The sequence below is a fragment of the Pimephales promelas genome, chromosome 6 (genome assembly GCF_988280905.1).
Source record: "Pimephales promelas chromosome 6, fPimPro1.hap1.1, whole genome shotgun sequence".
In the NCBI taxonomy this organism is placed as follows: domain Eukaryota; kingdom Metazoa; phylum Chordata; class Actinopteri; order Cypriniformes; family Leuciscidae; genus Pimephales; species Pimephales promelas.
The window spans coordinates 42,283,233-42,302,419 of NC_142774.1; the positions used below are offsets into that span (position 1 = coordinate 42,283,233).

The 19,187-nt window shown below is 40.9% G+C and overlaps 2 protein-coding genes across 3 annotated transcripts; both read right to left on the bottom strand.

Annotated features, from left to right (window-relative positions):
• Window positions 1-1,154: 1,154 nt before the first annotated feature.
• grk1a (G protein-coupled receptor kinase 1 a) lies at window positions 1,155-11,120 on the bottom strand. The gene is made up of 7 exons (XM_089132599.1): window positions 8,581-11,120; window positions 5,371-5,498; window positions 5,117-5,274; window positions 3,005-3,088; window positions 2,474-2,598; window positions 2,155-2,356; window positions 1,155-1,569 (listed from the first exon to the last, which is right to left on the bottom strand). The coding sequence occupies exons 1-7, from the start codon at window positions 9,280-9,282 to the stop codon at window positions 1,277-1,279; spliced, it is 1,692 nt and encodes a 563-aa protein (XP_088988725.1). The 5' UTR covers window positions 9,283-11,120; the 3' UTR covers window positions 1,155-1,276.
• Window positions 11,121-11,266: 146 nt separating this feature from the next.
• On the bottom strand, window positions 11,267-18,628 carry tfdp1b (transcription factor Dp-1, b). Of its 2 annotated transcripts, none has more exons than XM_039646998.2 (12): window positions 18,470-18,628; window positions 17,723-17,781; window positions 17,297-17,363; window positions 16,232-16,335; window positions 14,741-14,853; window positions 13,643-13,820; window positions 13,383-13,529; window positions 13,188-13,256; window positions 12,283-12,434; window positions 12,051-12,217; window positions 11,913-11,967; window positions 11,267-11,808 (listed from the first exon to the last, which is right to left on the bottom strand). In XM_039646998.2, exons 2-12 carry the CDS (start codon window positions 17,732-17,734, stop codon window positions 11,676-11,678), a joined length of 1,197 nt encoding a protein of 398 aa, XP_039502932.2. In that variant the 5' UTR covers window positions 17,735-17,781; window positions 18,470-18,628; the 3' UTR covers window positions 11,267-11,675. The 2 variants fall into 2 exon arrangements, with proteins under 2 accessions (XP_039502932.2, XP_039502933.2); XM_039646999.2 differs by having other exon boundaries at window positions 17,723-17,784; window positions 18,470-18,625.
• Window positions 18,629-19,187: the final 559 nt, after the last annotated feature.

The window sequence follows — 19,187 nt, forward strand, 5'->3', positions numbered from 1 at the left end:
TAGCCTTTTATTTAAGACTTAGATTTGTGTCTTTACAGAAACTGACTTTTAAAAATAAAACCACCTGGCTAACCAACTAAACTCCAATATCCCGCATTACAAAAATATGTTCTAACAATTTTTTAGGAATAAAATGTTGTATAAAATCAGGAAAAGTATCGATGAACAAACCCCAAAATATAGATATGAATAAATCTGTTAAGTTTGGTGTAAAGCAGCTGAAGGCTCTATAAGCTGGCAAAACTCACTTTAAATATATATACTGATATATAATTGAAATAGATCAAAATAGATAAAGTGCTCTAAAAGATAGAGTTAAAAGTGTATTTTGGATGTTTTCTTGTGACTTTTTTCCTTCAACATCCACAGATAACACAGTCGCCAGAGGTGTATTTATGGTAAAACATTTATTTGAAATCATAATTATGACAACTATTATATTATTCAGAAGTACTTCAATAATCAATGCAACCTATAGACATTTACAGCTTTTTACATGAAGAAACTCGGGTTTCCAAAGCGATTCATGCACAGACAGAAGCATAGTGGCGGCCCAGATCCGGAACATGCAGGTCAGACAAACAGGGGCCAGATGTGGGCCGGATCTGGGCCGACACTATGAGACGACCGGTCTCATAAAACACAGTCACAATCAATCAAGGCATTAATTATAGCAATTGCTATAGCTCTTCACTAGACCAGTTCAGGAAAGAAGGATTCAAAGCATCAATTAGAGAAGCATTGAATTATTCACTGCAATATTCTATATTCTTGCTTTTGAACACGTTATCGACTGTAAACACAAACACACACATGAGCTTCAGATCACAGAACGATGTCACTCATACAGTGTTCACGGTCAGTTGTTATTACTCTCTGATCTAAAGGACGACAGCAAAGCGTTTCCCTCTTTATTCTCAGATATTGGGTTGTGTTTAAAAGCCTAACGCTCGAACACAGAATAGTGTGTGTGTGTGTTTGTGTTTGTGTGTGTGAACTCACGAGTGCTTGAACTTAACGGACAGTTCAATAAACTCAATAAACAATAATAATAATAATAATAGAGACGCTGCAGCTGAAGTGCGTGTGTGTGTGTGTGTGTGATTATGAGACACTACAGGTGTGTGTGTGATTATGAGACGCTGCAGGTGTGTGTGTGTGTGTGTGTGTGTGATTATGAGACACTACAGGTGTGTGTGTGTGTGTGTGTGTGTGTGTGTGTGTGTGTGTGTGTGTGTGTGTGTGTGTGTGTGTGTGTGTGTGTGTGTGTGTGTGATTATGAGACGCTGCAGGTGGAGGATTTGGGCGGCTGCTCCAGGATGGACTCTCGGCGCAGGTCGTTCGGCACCGTCCCGTTCGGACCCCACAGGTTGAGCTCGCCGAACACGCCCGTCTCGATCATCTCCTCCTGCCACGGGATCGAGATGTTTCCCGACGCGAACTCGTCGAAGAAGCTCTTGTCGTCGTCCTCCAGGCCGACCCCCTTCACCGTGGAGAACGCGCCCACGTCGTCCAGATCTTTGGCGTAAACCGTCTTCGAATCCGGGACGAACGGAGGAGGAAGAATCCCTGCAGCGAATCAGTGAGTCGTTAGTGCATCACATGACCAAAGGGCCCGTTGCATAAATATAGCCATTAGCTGTGTCCCAAATGACGCACTACACACTATACACTTATGCAGTATGCACTTGTTTACTACTGTATGTTCATATTTAGTTGGAAACCCTGATTTGGGGTCAGTTTTTGTGTTTTTGAAAGAAATACTATTATTCATCAAGGATGCATTAAATTGATCAAGTGACATTTATAATGTTACAAAAGATTCTATAAAAAAAAACTGTAATTATCATAGCATCTTGAAAAATAAAATGTAAGACGGTTTCCACAATATGAAATCTTTTCAACTTTGATAATAATCATAAATGTTTATTCCTATCATCATATTAGAGTGATTTGTGAAGGGTCATGTGACACTAAAGACTGGAGTGATGATGATAAATTCAGCTTTGATCACAGGATATAAATTACACTTTACTGTATATTCACATAGACAGCAGATGATTTACATTAGAATAATATTTCTCTGTTTTACTGTATTTTTCATCAAATAAACGTAGCTTTGGTGAGCAGAAACACATGATTGCAGATCTGCACCTGCGTCGAGTTTCCTCCAGTTGATTTCGCTGAAGAACGGATGAGTGCGCAGTTCGTCACACGAGTTGTTCTTGAAGCCCAGTCTCTTGTCCACTTCTTTAGCCAGTAACCCCTCACAGATGGACTTGGCGTTCTCGCTGAACGTCTCCGGGTAGGTCACGGGGTCGTTCAGGATCCGCTTCTTCACCTCTTTATTCTCCACCTGACGATCAAACACGGAGATGTGCATCAGGGACTCACTCTTAAATCGACTCACTCACTGGCATTGGTTAAAGATGGAGATATTGAAGCGCTGTGTGTGTTTAAAGACGTTACGCACCTTCTCTCCTCGAGTCCTGAACGGTCCTTTAGCGGCGATGAACTCGAACAGCGTGACCCCGAGAGTGAAGTAATCCACGGAGTAATCATACTCTTCCCCCTTCAGCAGCTCCGGGGCCATGAACCCTGCACACACACACACACACACACACACATATTGCTTTAAAGCAGTGTCACGAATTCAGTTTAACAAACACGAGTATGTTAGTCAGCAATTATAACTTATTATAGCATTATATTATAATAAGCTGGTAATTATTCAAATATAAGGATAATATGTGAAAGTTGTGAGTGTTAATCGCTCTAGTGTTGGTATTGCAAGATTCAGGGATGTCGAATATGATCATGCAGAATACGGCATTAACATGTGCTTTACCTGCTAGTAATGTGCAGATTATTTCTTCATCTGGAGGGGTTGGGCTACGGTCTGCATTAGTACGTTGCTTGTTGTTTTATGTGTTGTTTGTTTGTTTATCTACTGTAGAGCAGAGTGTGTGTAAAGTGTGTGTCGCTGGCGGCGAGCTGCACTGACCTGGAGTCCCAGCGTAACCTTTGATCTTCTCCTGGCCGTCCGCAAGTTCCACAGCCAATCCCAGATCAGAGATCCTGACGTTCCCTGGACACACACAGGAGGATCACATGACTGATCACACTATCCCTCCTGAACGGTGTGTGAGTTTAATATGAGTGTGTCCTAAAGCAGAGTCTGTTGAAGAGAGTCTGTCGGATTGTCGAAGTGTGGATCTGTCCTCACTATAACAGCTGATATTACCCACAATACACTGCGCTTTGGAGGAGGAACTACAAACACGAGTAAAAAGTGTTAAAAAACTGCAAAATGTGATGTGTGTGACCGACGATGAGAGCTTTCGATAAAGCTTTGAGTGACTAATAAAAGATGAACCTGATGAAAAAATATTTATGTAATGTTTGTAACAGGATGATTGACAGGTCAGTTTACAATGACAGGATGATTGACAGGTCAGTTTACGGTGACAGGATGATTGACAGGTCAGTTTACGGTGACAGTATGATTGACAGGTCAGTTTACAGTAACAGGATGATTGACAGGTCAGTTTACGGTGACAAGATGATTGACAGGTCAGTTTACGGTGACAGGATGATTGACAGATCAGTTTACGGTGACAAGATGATTGACAGGTCAGTGACAGGATGATTGACAGGTCAGTCTACGGTGACAGGATGATTGACAGGTCAGTTTACAATGACAGGATGATTGACAGGTCAGTTTACAGTAACAGGATGATTGACAGGTCAGTTTACGGTGACAAGATGATTGACAGGTCAGTTTACAGTAACAGGATGATTGACAGGTCAGTGACAGGATGATTGACAGGTCAGTTTACGGTGACAGGATGATTGACAGGTCAGTCTACGGTGACAGGATGATTGACAGGTCAGTTTACGGTGACAGGATGATTGACAGGTCAGTGACAGGATGATTGACAGGTCAGTCTACGGTGACAGGATGATTGACAGGTCAGTCTACGGTGACAGGATGATTGACAGGTCAGTTTACGGTGACAGGATGATTGACAGGTCAGTTTACGGTGACAGGATGATTGACAGGTCAGTTTACGGTGACAGGATGATTGACAGGTCAGTCTACGGTGACAGGATGATTAACAGGTCAGTCTACGGTGACAGGATGATTGACAGGTCAGTCTACGGTGACAGGATGATTGACAGGTCAGTGACAGGATGATTGACAGGTCAGTTTACAGCGACAGGATGATTGACAGGTCAGTTTACAGCGACAGGATGATTGACAGGTCAGTTTACAGCGACAGGATGATTGACAGGTCAGTTTACAGTGACAGGATGATTGACAGGTCAGTTTACAGCGACAGGATGATTGACAGGTCAGTTTACAGCGACAGGATGATTGACAGGTCAGTTTACAGCGACAGGATGATTGACAGGTCAGTTTACAGTGACAGGATGATTGACAGGTCAGTGACAGGATGATTGACAGGTCAGTTTACAGCGACAGGATGATTGACAGGTCAGTTTACGGTGACAGGATGATTGACAGGTCAGTTTACAGTGACAGGATGATTGACAGGTCAGTTTACAGCGACAGGATGATTGACAGGTCAGTTTACAGCGACAGGATGATTGACAGGTCAGTTTACAGCGACAGGATGATTGACAGGTCAGTTTACAGCGACAGGATGATTGACAGGTCAGTTTACAGTGACAGGATGATTGACAGGTCATTCTACGGTGACAGGATGATTGACAGGTCAGTTTACGGTGACAGGATGATTGACAGGTCAGTTTACAGCGACAGGATGATTGACAGGTCAGTTTACAGTGACAGGATGATTGACAGGTCATTCTACGGTGACAGGATGATTGACAGGTCAGTTTACGGTGACAGGATGATTGACAGGTCAGTTTACAGTGACAGGATGATTGACAGGTCAGTTTACAGCGACAGGATGATTCACAGGTCAGTTTACAGCGACAGGATGATTGACAGGTCAGTTTACAGCGACAGGATGATTGACAGGTCAGTTTACAGTGACAGGATGATTGACAGGTCATTCTACGGTGACAGGATGATTGACAGCAGGATGATTAGGGTGTAGTGAAGTGTGTGAGTCGAGGCGCGGCTCACCTTCGTTGTCCAGCAGGACGTTCTCCGGCTTCAGGTCTCGGTAGATGATCCTCTTCTGGTGGAGATGCTCCATTCCCTGGATGATCTGAGCCGAGTAATAACACGCTCTGGCCTCCGAGAACCCGGGGTTATTCTCATCCACGTTATAGATGTGGTACCTGACACACACACACACACACAGCAGGAGACTCCAGTCAGATTTAAATCAAATAAGCATGTCAGTGTTTCTGATCATGTGTGTGTTTGAGTCTGACCTCAGGTCTCCTCCGTTCATGATGGTCATCACCAGACAGAGCTCAGTTTTGGTCTGGAAGGCGTACGCCAGAGACACGATGAACCGACTGTGAACTCGAGCCAGGATCCGTTTCTCCACCATCGCTCCCTGTGAGACCAGAACAACACCATCTTCAGCTCATCATACTGTCAGAGTCACACACACACACACACACACACACACACACACACACACACACTCACTCAGACCACAGACACAAACTCTCTCTCTCTCTCTCTCTCTCTCTCTCTCTCTCACACACACACACACACACACACACACACTCACTCAGACCACAGACACAAACTCTCTCTCTCTCTCTCTCTCTCTCTCTCTCTCTCACACACACACACACACACACACACACAGCAGGAGACTCCAGTCAAATAAGCATGTCAGTGTGACTGTTCAGACTGTTCGTGCTTTTTTCACTTTTTCACACAAGTTGTTATCAATTTGATTTATAACATTGTGTTATGAACGCACATTCACGCAGACAGAGCTCAACACACACTGCACATGTTCTGCAGAGGTCATTTCACAAGATGTAAAGTAAACAGCACTGGTCCAGAAGCACTTCCTGTTTCAGTTTGTAACTGTTTTCTTTATTTCACATGTAAAGGAAACATCTTAAAGATGTTTGTTTAACTTTTTGATTCAGTTTTAAATGTTCTGTTGGTTGTATTTTATCCCAGCTTTTATGTAGTGTTAAAAAACTGAAACAGGAAGTGCTTCTGGACCAGTGTTGTTTACATCTTGTGAAATGGTTTCTCTCAATTCATGCATCGTGACGTATAAACGAGGCCTTCCTTCCTATCCCTGTTCTGTGTTTCACAGCCCGAAGGAACATGTCGATCGAGCGATTGAATGACGTCAGCAGAATCTGTTCTCGTGCTTATAACCGCGAATGACGTCATTATTAACATGTTCGTCCAAACGAAAATTACCAAACGTTTTATTAATGTTACTGGAAGAACGTTTGTTCATAACTTTGAGAGAACGCCATTTCCTCAGGATCGCACCTCGGCGTTCCCGCCATTCCCTTCAGGATCGCACCTCAGCGTTCCCGCCATTCCCCTCAGGACCGCACCTCAGCGTTCCCGCCGTCCAGGATTTACACAACAAATCTGTTCCTTATTTAAATGTGTTGGAGTGGCATTAATGAGCTAAAGCTTCCTCAGCTCTACACACACACACACACACACACACACACACACACTGATCAATACTGACGACGAGGAACATCATGCATCTGCGATCACTGGGTGTTAAAACACTGATAAAAGCACAAACTCGAAGAACGATGAGATGTGTAATCTAGTAAAGCACATTACAGTAAAGCCTTCACCTTCATCATCAATGTCACGCCTGAGCTTCTTAATCACACAATCCATGTCCTGTTATCTAATGGGTTACCATTACAGTCCATCGATGCGTGGACACACACACACACACACACACACACAGTTCTACTTCTAACGGAGAACGTTCCTTCGGTAACGTAAATTGAACGTTCGTTACGCGTTATCTGGTCATTCATAATGTTGCACAAAAGCACTATTCATACATCGATCGATCATGGAACGTTTCAGTTGGACGTTAATCTACCTTTTTTCAAATGTTGCTACTTGTTTTAGAGAACATTAAAAAGTAACGTTCCCACAATGTTTGAAGAATTATGAAATGAAATATTCACATAACCAAGACAAAACTTTTTAAAGAATTAAAAAACATAACTCAATGGGAATGTTCCCAGTACACACACACAGTCAAACCAAACATTACTCACACACCAGATATAATGTGTGATATTGTGTCACTAGCGTGATCAGGACACTATAGTTCATTTCTGTGAGTGAGGAGAGCAAAATAAAGTAAACCGAGACATATTACACCCAATAACTCTTCATACAGCGACTACCAGTAAAGATTCGTACACTTTGAGCTGATCATGTTTTGCTGAAGTATGTTTTCTGTAATAACACACACACACACACACACACACACACACACTGAACATGAAGCATTGCTTGGTCACTGGTTGAGCTAAACTGGTATTATCTAATTGTGTAACAGATATTCAACATAATTCATGTGTGAGAGTCCAACAGAAGGACCAAAACCAGTCAAATATCCACTGATCTGAGAACTGAGTTCTGCTCATGTTTATCACCATTATAGCCAATAAACTGAGATAATGAGAGACATGTTGAAGCTGTGTGAATAATGTTGGTTTGGCTGTGTATCTGTATAACTCATTTCCTAAGGAAGATCCTCAACCCAGCACGAGCTGCTTTCATCTTTCATAAAGTTTTCAGTGTATGCGCTAAAACATTATTTTTAAAAATCTTTTATGGAATGTTTAAGTTGGATGTTCATCTAATGCTATACTTGTATAAGAACGTTCCGAGAACATTCAAAAGTAACGTTCAATGTTTGAAGAATGATGAAATGGAATGTTCAAAACTTTTTAAACCATTTTTTTTAAAAAACATTCTGATATAACGTTTTCATAACTCAATGGGAATGTTTTTACAACATATATTTGCTTTCTCACTGTTTCCTGAGAAAGTCCCAGATAAACAGGAAGTTCAGCTCTCCTCTTCTTCTGGAGTTTCTGTTGAACAGATATTCTAGCAGGGCACGTTCGGTTCTGTTAACGTTACAGGAACGTTAGTTAAATGTTATCAGGTCTTTCACAATGTTCTCATTGACACAAAACACTCATTCATCATTGATCATGGAGCGTTTCAGTTTGATGTCAGTCAAACAGTTTTTTAAATGTTACTAGATTCGGAACGTTCCGAGAAAATTTAAAAGTAACGTTCCATGTTTGAAGAATGATGAAATGGAATGTTCAAAACTTTTGAAACCACTTTCAGTGAGCTCATTGCTTCTGCCTTAAATTATTGCAATGTTTAAATTAATACATTTTTATCTAACTGTGATTACATGTATATTTATAAAATGCATAAGTCAGACAGTTTCCTCTGATGTCAGATCACTGTACACTAATGTGGACTCACGCACTTTCTGTAAAGCTGCTTTGAAACAGTGTGTTGTGAAAGCGCTGTCCAAATAAACGTGCATTGAATCCTATCTCTATGGGAAAGTCCTGAACATTTCCACAAACTCATTTCGATAATAATTCATAATTCCCCTCAGCCCAACACAAGCTCTCCTGCCATACCTCATAGCCTTTCCTCTTCTTCAGCCTCTTCTTGTTGAGCTTCTTGCAGGCGTACAGCTTCCCGGTGCCCTTCATCTGACAGGCGGACACCTCTCCGAATCCTCCCTTTCCCAGAACCCGGAAGTCCAGGAACCAGTCCTCTCCGATCGGCTGCATCTCCAGCCACTTCCACTGCAAGAAGCGCTTAAAGTACATGGTCTCCAGGTAGAACGTGAAGGGAACCTCTTTGAGGAAGTCGAACACGCACGCCGAGATCTCCACGAACAGGTCGTCCGCCGCCTCCTGGTGCCGCTCCTTCACCTTCGTGATGCTGTTCTCCGGGAGAAACGGGCAGAAGAGCTTAGCCGACGGCTCCATGTAGCGCTGGAGGATTTTGCCGGCTTTCTGAACCCGGTCTTTATCCTCGGCCGTGTCGTACGCCTCCACGTCCTTCCAGAGGCGGCTCGGGCCCTTGTACTCGTTGGTGGACTCCAGGTACTCCTGAAACAGGCGCTTGCCGATCGGCTGCTCCACGCAGATGCTCTGGAACTGCAGGTCCAGCGTTTCCCGCAGGTCTTCGCACACCGTGATGTGCGGCAGCTTCAGCTTGGCGTGGTACTTCTTGTCCCGGTTGGCCGCCGGGTTTGCGGATCCGTCGAAACTCCCGCGTGCCGAGATGTACGCCGAGTTGGCCACCACCGTGGTCAAGCCTCCGATGTCCATGACGAGCGGAGCGAGCACTGAGAAGCAGACGAGGAGAGATGACGAGTCACAGCGAGAGCATCGGGGCTCAGCGCCGGGGGACTGGAGGAGTTCGCTCACTGAGTCATGCGGTTGCGGAGAGGGGTTCGAACGCCCAGTGTCTGATGGAGAAGTGAACGATAAGCCCTGACACACACACACACACTCAGATATACCTGACTCAACATCTTTCAGAAGGGTTTATCCTCTAACCCCATAATACCTTCCTCAGGTCAAAACCCTTCACTGGTGCTGAGAGAACTCACTCGCCGGGGACATAAACCCCTCAAATATTGATCAATCATCAGTTGTTGTGCCTTTAACAAACAAGGAAAGCTGCATGAAGATGTTCACGTTGTGAGATGGGCGATATGCTGAACTACCAGCCTGGTTAGACCAGCTTTATTAAAGTCCCCCTGTGGTGGAAATCCAGCTTTTAATGTTGTTTATGTGTGTATGTGGTGTTTTTAATACACTTTAAGTTGATAAGTGGACAGCATTGCTGAGTATTTGAAACTGCAGTGAACCAAAGACAGTCTCAAAAACACACTTTGAAATCGCTGGTGTTTCTGACGTCACAAACCACCTTGTAACCAATCAGATCAACGTGTGATCGTCAACCAGTGGATCTCTGAGTGACTGGAGGCGGGGCTCATTTGCATATTCATAGAACCGCACATACTAAATGAGGCGAGGGTGTCGAGTTACATTCAAGATATTTTAAGGGCATGAAGAAATTTATTCAAGGAAAAACTTCTAAATGTAATTTTGGTGATCAAAGAAGATCAGAGAGAGTAAATGTTCTGGAAAGCACGAGGGTCACATTTATTGTTGTTCAATGGATTTTCATGTGTGAAATCTAGATATTTCAATAGGAATGCACACAATCTGGAATTTTTGTGTGAGGGTGAAAGATTTCATATCGTCTCAAATTCTCGGCTCGGTTTAACTTCTCTGTGTTAAAGTCATAAATATTCAACGTCTCCACATTTAATTGTGGGCATGATTTGGGTTTTATAATTGTAATTTATAATTGCGAGATATAAAGTCAGAACTGTGAAATATAAAATCAGAATTTCGAGATGTAAAGTCAGAATTGCGAGATATTAAGTCAAAATTGCGAGCTAAAAAGTCAGAATTGCGAGATATAGTCAGAATTGCGAGATATAAAAATCTGAATAACGAGATATAAAGTCAAAATTGCGAAATATAGTCAGAATTGCGAGATATTGTCAGAATTGTGAGATATAATCAGAATTGCGAAATATAGTCAGAATTGCGAGATATTGTCAGAATTGTGAGATATAATCAGAATTGCGAGATATAAAGTCAGAATTCCAAGATATAGTCAGAATTGCGAGATGTAGTCAGAAACTCAGAATTGCGAGTTATAAAGTCAGAATTGTGAAATATAGTCAGAATTACGAGATATAAAGTCAGAATAACGAAATTTAGTCAGAATTGCAAGATATAAAGTCAGAATTACGAAATTTAGTCAGAATTGCGAAATAGTCAGAATTACGAGATATAGTCAGAAAGAATTGCGAAATCTAGTCACAATTACGAGATAGTCAGAATTGCGAAATATAGTCAGAATTACGAGATATAAAGTCAGAATTGCGAGATATAAAGTCGCAATTACGAAATTTACTCAGAATTGCGAGATATAACGTCAGAATTGCGAAATATAGTCAGAATTACGACATATAAAGTCAGAATCGCGAGATATTGTCAGAATTACGGGATATAAAGTCAGAATTGCGAAATCTAGTCACAATTACGAGATATAAAGTCAGAATTGCGAAAAATAGTCAGAATTGCGAGATATAAAGTCAGAATTGCGATATAGTCTGAATTGTGAGATGAAAGTCGCAGTTACCTTTTCTATTTTTTATTCTGATGCGGAAACAAGCTTCCATAGATTATACATTATTTCACAGAGAGCACAAAGAACCACACACGCATATAAATCATACGTTCGGTTTAATATCTATACATGAATAAGAAATCTATATTTTCTTTAGTATTTGTTACATTGTACAAAAAGGTCTAGACGTTTGAGTTGTGATCTCATGTTCTCGAGGTCAAAGCTCACGCCAAACGCCCCGATATATCAAAAATAGCTGCCTATGACATCACAACACAGCTCCCCTCAGCCCCCAGTGGGAGAGCCTCTGTAACTGTGAGTTCTGCAGGAACAGCCCAAGACGATCAGAGGAGCTCAGCTGCTATAAGCTGATCACACACTGAGCTGCAGAATTATGGGAAGCATTTGAGGAATCCTCACAGCAGGATCACAATATTGAGTTTCAAACAAGAACTGGGCAAACCAAAGGGAATCTGCATAATATCACCGGTTCTGGAGCTGAAGCAAACTAATCATCATCATCATCCTCCTCCTCCTCATCTTCATCAAAGTCTTCTTCCTCGTCTTCATCTTCTTCATCCTCCATGTGTGATGATGGCGTCTCGTTTCGGGACCCGTTTGAGCTGGACGGGCCTCGGTCTCTGACGGATCAGAACAGCTCATGTTCACTTACACTACACACACACTCGTCAATAAAACACTGATCGACTCAAAAACATCATGTTGGAGATCATGTGATACTCACGTGGCCACATGGGAAAGCTTCCCGATCGGCTGGTTAACGGCACCCTGCGCCATCTCTACAACAGATAAACACTCATGAAGGTCAGCACACACACACACTCTCAAACACACACACACACACACACACACACACTCTGACCTGTGAGGTACGGCTGCATGGCTTTGGGAACGAGGGTTCTGGCGATCTTCAGCTGCTCCGGGTTACAGCGACCCGACTCCAGGCCGAACGCCAGACCCATGCGCTTCAGAACCTCCACGTCATCGTGGATCTCAAACATGTTGTCGAAGTTAAACAGGTACTCGAACCTGCGGAGACACGAGCGTCAGAGCGGGCCGAGCTCACACACACACACGCACACGCACGCACGCACTTGTCGTTGGAGATGCTGCAGTCGATGACGGTCCTCTTGCTGGTGTTGATGATGATGAAGGGCAGGCTGATGACTGTGTTTGGAGACGGAGAGCTCTTGCTCTGACGCTCCGCCTGACGGTTGCGCTGCACCAGGTTCTTGAACGCGATTTGCTGGAAATCAGGAGAAATGAGACGTACAGGAATCATCATCATCATCATCATCATCGTCATCATCATCATCATCAGGAGCACGGAAAAGCAAACCGTTTTTTTCCATAGTTGCCCATTCATTTATATGAGAAAATCAAAAGAAAGTACAAAGACTTAGTTTTATTTAAAAAAAATAAATAAATAAATAAATAAATAAATATATATATATATATATATATATACACACACACACACACACACGTATACATAAAATCATTCTTCACATTTTAAATAAGACACCTGTAATAAACAATTAGGGATTCAATTAGATCAAAATGTGCATTTAAAAAATATGTCTTTAGACAAAACAATATTAGTTTATTTATTATTGGTTTTTATTTTTATTTTGGGGCTTAAATGTGATCAAAATATCAGAGATTTTTTTTTTTAAATCCTTAACAGCAATATATATATATATATATATATATATTCAAAATAAAAGTTTGTGTTTACATAATATGTGTCTGTGTGTGCTGTGTATAATTATTTTGTATAAATACACAAATGCATGTATACATTTTATATATTTATTTATTTATACATATATACATAAATACATTTTCTATATATATATATATATATATATATATATATATATATATATATATATATATACAAAATATACATTCATGTGTGTGTATTTATATATACACAAAGTAATATATATGTATCTATAAAGCAGAGTTCTGACAGACAGGAAGTGATGCGGTGTACCTGCATAATGAGTTCCTGCAGCTGAGACTGTTTGTGTTTGATTCTCTCGAGTCGCCGCTGCCGCTCCACCTTCAGCACACACACAGATGACACACACACAGATGACACACTCACTCATTGGCATCGGCGCTTGCAACGCCACAGTCATGGGTTCGACTCCCAGATGAGAATGCACATGTGGCTTCAGAGACTGACCTCCAGATCCTCACACTCCTGCGCCGAGTTGGTGGGGAACCCGATCCACTTGATCTCCTTCTTGTCTTTGGAGATGATGTTCATGGCCATCAGGACGTTGAGCGCGTCGTAAACCCGTCTGCGGATGTTCTTCTGATCGTACACGTGCTGGAGGACCAATCACACCGGCACATTTGCACATTCACAGGTCACATGGTGTACGCAAAAGTCGATCGTTCTTTAAAGATGGCGCCGTATGATCATGTGTGTGTGTGACTGACCGCCTCGTTCAGGGAGATGTGTGTGTCCCCGGAGCTGAACTCCGTCACCAGCTCGTCGGCCACCTCGTTGTAGGTCGTGACCCCTTTCTTCTGCACCTTCTCACACACTTTCATGGAGAAATGCCTCAAACCCTTCCCGCTCTTATCGCCTTTCCTGCTGCGCCTGCCGGACGAGCTCCTGACGCAGATCACAGGGTCAACAACACGTGATGGGGTCACATGACAAATGAACCAAAGACTCTGAATGTGAGGTAAATAGTAATGTTCACTGTAAACTATCTTTGGCTGCATTCTTTCTTTCTCAGAGCACAAAAGCAGGATTTATACGAACCGTCCCGCTCGCACTTTAAACGGGACGTTTTTAAAGATTCTCCTTTTACGGTCCGGAAACAGACGAAGGAGACATTAGAGCGGCGACATTACCGAAACGTGGAGGTTTGAATCAGTACGATCACATCTCTCTTACTGGGAACAAGCTCGTTCGTTTCCATGTGACTGGTTACAGTGCATTGTGGGACACCAGTGTGATATTCATGAGTCGTGAGAACCCTGATGATCCCATGAGGGCGAGACCGGGCGGCACGACTCATTTTGTTTATTTTAAAGAGAAATATTTCAATAGTTTTAATTTTTTTGCTTATTTAGTCATTAAAAATATATATATATATTTAGCAATAATATACAAGTATTAATTTATAGTCATATTGATATATAATAATAATATATTTTTATACAATTTTTATGCTATTTTATAGACATACTGATACAATCAACCACAGCAAACCGGGATTTCTACTTTTGTTTGTTTGAAAATTAAATAAATATTAGTGTATTGTACTTTTTTTTTTACAATTTAAATATTTTTTGTGTTTTATTTTACACTAACTTAACATTAAATAATTTAAATAATACAAATAAGCAACTTTTTATTTAATGATAATACATTTTTTTTTCAGTTTTTAATAATTTTTAATTCTATTTTAAAGACATGCTGACACAGAATCACAGGCGTTTGGCCTGATCTTGCGTCAAACCAGTTTCGAGTGTGTTTCCAGTGTGGCTCGTGACAGGATCATCAGACGCTGAGGGCAAACTCACCCCGCGGACCAGGGCGAGCACTCGAGTGTGTTCTGGGTCTGCGGCGTGTGGAAGTGTGTGTGGGGCGAGCGCGGGTCGGGCATCAGGACCGTCCTCTGAGGGGTTCCCATCACCTGCGGGAACACACAATCCAGACAGTGTGTGATTATGATTATGATTCAGGCACTACAGGTCAGACTGGATCAGAACATTCACAATATCACAATCACAAGTGAGTGTATTCTGCGGCTGTGCTGGTTTCCACAGACGAGTGTGTGTCGCTGTCAGTAAGAGGATGATGATGATGAAGAGGAGGCTAATCCCGCTGACTCCAGTGTTCTGTGATCCGCTTACACACTCTCACGGGTCACCTCACACAATGTTAATGGAGGGCTTTACGCCACTGAGACCCAGTGGGCGGGGCCAGCGAGTGTGGTCATGTGACTGCTTCGTTAACTCACCCTTCCCTCGGGGCACTTTGACCAGACACTCATTTTTTGTTTTTTAAACGATTAAAAAGAGTCGAGGACTCCACACACTTGAAGATGACTGTGTGTGTGTGTGTGTGAGCGCACACTGAAGAGAAATATAAGCCCATCTAGAGGCATGATACGGAGGAAAAAAAATCTACTCTGTTTTTCATGGATTTTTTTTTTGCTCTGTTTTTCTGAATTAACGAGTTAATTCAGAAAAAACAGAGCAAAAACTTTTTTGCTCACGAAAAATTAACTCATTAATTCAGAAAAACAGAGAAAAAAATATTTGTTCATGAAAAATTAACTCATTAATTCAGAAAAACAGAGCAAAAAAAATTCTCATGAAAAATTAACTCGTTAATTCAGAAAAACAGAGCAAAAAAAAATTTCTCATGAAAAATTAACTCATTAATTCAGAAAAACAGAGAAAAAAAAATTCTCATGAAAAATTAACTCATTAATTCAGAAAAAGAGAAAAAAAAAATTTCTCATGAAAAATTAACTCATTAATTCAGAAAAACAGAGCAATTTTTTTTTTCTCATGAAAAATTAACTCATTAATTCAGAAAAACAGAGTAGATTTTTTTTCTTCATGTGAATGCAATACGCCTCCGTAGCATGAAATATCATGTGTTATTATTATATTCCACAAGAGCTCACAGACTCCCGATGGAAGATATTTACAGCTCAATAGAGTTACGCATGAAATCGTGAGTTATTTTGAATCTAAGAATGTGAGGAATGTGCTTAAATTACTATTTATTTATTATTTATTGATCAAATCTAGTCATTTAAAGGGTAAATAAAATAAATCTCAAAATAAGACGCATACAAAAATTTGAAAAAATATTATCAAAAATGAAATAAAATAAGCTTTCTGAATCTGGACAGGACAAAAAGAAGAAGTCTCGTTTTAGGGCTTCGGGTCATTTTGACCCGCGAGGGAAAGATGTGTAACAGCGTGCGTATGACTGAGAGACTCTTACCACATGCAGTGTGTGTGTGTGTGTGTGTGTGTGTGTGACTGGAGACTCACCACATGTGGCAGCACATGAGCACCGGTGAGTGTTTTAGGCAGGATCTGCTTGACCGCAGAGATGGACGCCGGATGAACGGTCAGGAACGACAGCACACCTGCAGCTGCAGCACACACACACACACACAGGAGTGCAGCTGACATCACTGATCCAGGGATGTTTACGAGCTTTACAGAGATTACAATTTAAAAGTTTGGGTCAGTGACATTTCCAATGTGAACGATTCTCAGTGAAAATATATCAAATATTATTATAATGTAAATCATCAGTTTTCTATGTGAATATACAGAATTTTAAGTAATTTATTCCTGTGATCAAAGCTGAGATTATCATCATTAATCACTCTAATATGAGGATCTGATGATCAAGAAACATTTATGATTATTATCAGTGTTGAACACAGTTCATATTTTAGAGGAAACTGTGATATATATATATATATATATATATATATATATATTAATGATTATTTGATGAATAGGAAGTTCAAAAGAACAGCATTTATTAGAAATAAATATTTTGTAACATTATAAAAGCCACTTTGGATCAAATTAATGCGCCTGATGAATAAAAGTTTTTTTATTTATTATTTAATCACAGAACAGTAGTATATAGTTTCATCACATTATTACCAGTAAAAGCGTATATACACATCAATAATTGCATTATATTGTAATATTATATTACTATAATATATTAATATTATTTTTTACACACACTGAAGTGTTTGAGTAGCTGTCGACTAGTTAGATCATATGAAGAAAAATCATCAAACATTATTTTTAATTAAACGTCACTTTTGATCAACCTAATGCATCCCTGATAAAAGATATTAAACCATATTTTGGCCAGTGATGTCATCAATGTGACTTCACAGGGTCAGTCAGTGACTCTAGCGCATTAATCGCACATTAACAGAAATAATGTTTAGACCACACAGTTTCTTGTGATGTGAATGTTAATTCCAGAGCTCAGACGTCTATGTTCTCAGGTAACTGACAGAGGCTGATCTACGAACCCTGGCAGCCGTTACCCATCATGCACTGGGCTCAGGGTGTACTCACGCTTCCCCGGACTCGGAGTCTGGTTGACAAACAGCTTCATCTCTCCATTAGTTTCTTTGAGTCCAGCCTGAGGACAGAGACAGAGAGATTATGATCTTATAAAACAGCTTATATCAGATTAGAATCGGCTGGAATTATTACATCAACATGACTTGTGTTTAATAATATTAAATTGTGTTATTTTTTAATGTCCGTGCATCCCTAAATATCAGCACATGCAGTCTGTGTTACAGCGGCGTCATTAATCTTAATTTCCAGGAGGAATGACTCATCAAATCATATATCAGTACAGAAGAGTTTACTGTTTCCGCGGGGAACCTCAATGCAAACGAGATATGTAAAATATAACCGTCAACTAGTCTGGACAAGGAAATAAGGGATACAATAGACGTGTGTGTGTCTAATACTGTGAAGTGTGTTTCTTACATTGTTAGCCATGATGGAGAGCGGAGTGTGTGGCCAGTCTTCGCTCTGAGACGGCAGTTCTGCTGAAACACAAAACACAGATGATGAACTCGTCATGACGGTGGCGTTACACTGGTCTCTCTCCTCTACTGTGTCGAATATCTTCTGGAACAAGAACACACTTGATTGTGTCTGTGGGGAATTGATTGGATGGTTGTGGTTTGCTACTGGTTGATTTCATGTGAGTGACAGGTTAAAGCCCCGCCCTTGCGCCAGTAAACACGTCATCACAGTTCAAGTTATTCTGATTCAAGATTACAGTCAGATATTATTATTATTAACTTACATGAAGCATGTTTAATTAGCTCAAGTCAATGTTTATTGGACTAAGATTAATATTTATGAAAACAACAAAAAGAAGTTGCACTTTTCTGAGCTTAATTATGGAAGTCCGTTTCCACCACATTAGAAAAATATACTTTAGTAAATCTTATTTATTATGTTTTATTCACATAAACAAAAATCATAATTATGACACATTTAAAAGAGGCTGTCATAATTTTTACGTAATTATGTAATGGTTAAAAACTTATAAAAAAAGGGCTGTTCGGATGAGCAGCTTCTGTTCGGAGAGCGACGCGAATCTCGCGCTGTTGTTCGCGTTAGCTCGACGCTGCTAACGCTAAGCTAACCTAACCTAGCGCGCTAACGCTTCCACTTACCTCACACACACCCGCAAACCACCCAACATACGCTGATTCCTCTTACCTTAACTATCCCGCTCACATCCGCGTCATATCTCGCGCTGATATTCACAGTTAGTTTGATAAAAGTGTGTGTTTATGTGCGAGCTACTTCAGCTATTACACACACAGCAGTCAGTCAAACTGAGCTTGGCGGCCTCCCGTGAACGCGCGCCCTGATTGGATACACGCGGTGTGACGTCAGCGCGCATTCACAACTCCACTGGGAAACCCGAGTCATCTCACCGAATCGGTTCATAAACGAAACAGTGATTCACTCGAGTCATCAAGTTTTCCCCACAGTTACTAGTTATTGCAATGCTTTGGCAACATTGTGATTACACATGCTAATGAAGCTCATTTAAGAATTAAATGTTTTAATTATAATAAAGGTGTTATTAACATAACAGTATATCCGTATTAAACTCAAAATGGCAAAAAAGAGTCTGAAAGCTAAATCAGTGTAAAGGACACCTAATAATAATTTGTGTTTGATCATGTTAAGATATGGTTGGATAAGGCCACAGTCAGGTGTTTAGGGTTAGGGAACCGATTCGAAAGAATCATTAACAGAACGATTCATTCGCGACTCGCACACCATTCGGTCAGAACTTTGCATTTGTTGTTAATTATTAAGCTATCAATTTTACTCAAGAAGCCTGTATATAAATCAAAGCTCAATTTAGTTATGGATGTAATGATAATTATCTGTATGTTAATAACACGCCCCTGTCGTTACTGAC

What these genes read in the sequence shown, in the direction of transcription:
- tfdp1b (XM_039646998.2), bottom strand. An exon ending in TGCTCGCCCTGGTCCGCGGG is followed by an intron (nt 13,821 to 14,740) that starts GTGAGTTTGCCC and finishes GATCTGCGTCAG; the next exon opens with GAGCTCGTCCGGCAGGCGCA. An exon ending in TGCAGGAACTCATTATGCAG is followed by an intron (nt 12,435 to 13,187) that starts GTACACCGCATC and finishes CCTGATTTCCAG; the next exon opens with CAAATCGCGTTCAAGAACCT.
- grk1a (XM_089132599.1), bottom strand. Translation starts at nt 9,282, where the DNA reads ATGGACATCGGAGGCTTGACCACGGTGGTGGCCAACTCGGCGTACATC. An exon ending in AGAAGAGGAAAGGCTATGAG is followed by an intron (nt 5,499 to 8,580) that starts GTATGGCAGGAG and finishes CTGGTCTCACAG; the next exon opens with GGAGCGATGGTGGAGAAACG. An exon ending in CGTCCTGCTGGACAACGAAG is followed by an intron (nt 3,089 to 5,116) that starts GTGAGCCGCGCC and finishes GTGTGTGTCCAG; the next exon opens with GGAACGTCAGGATCTCTGAT.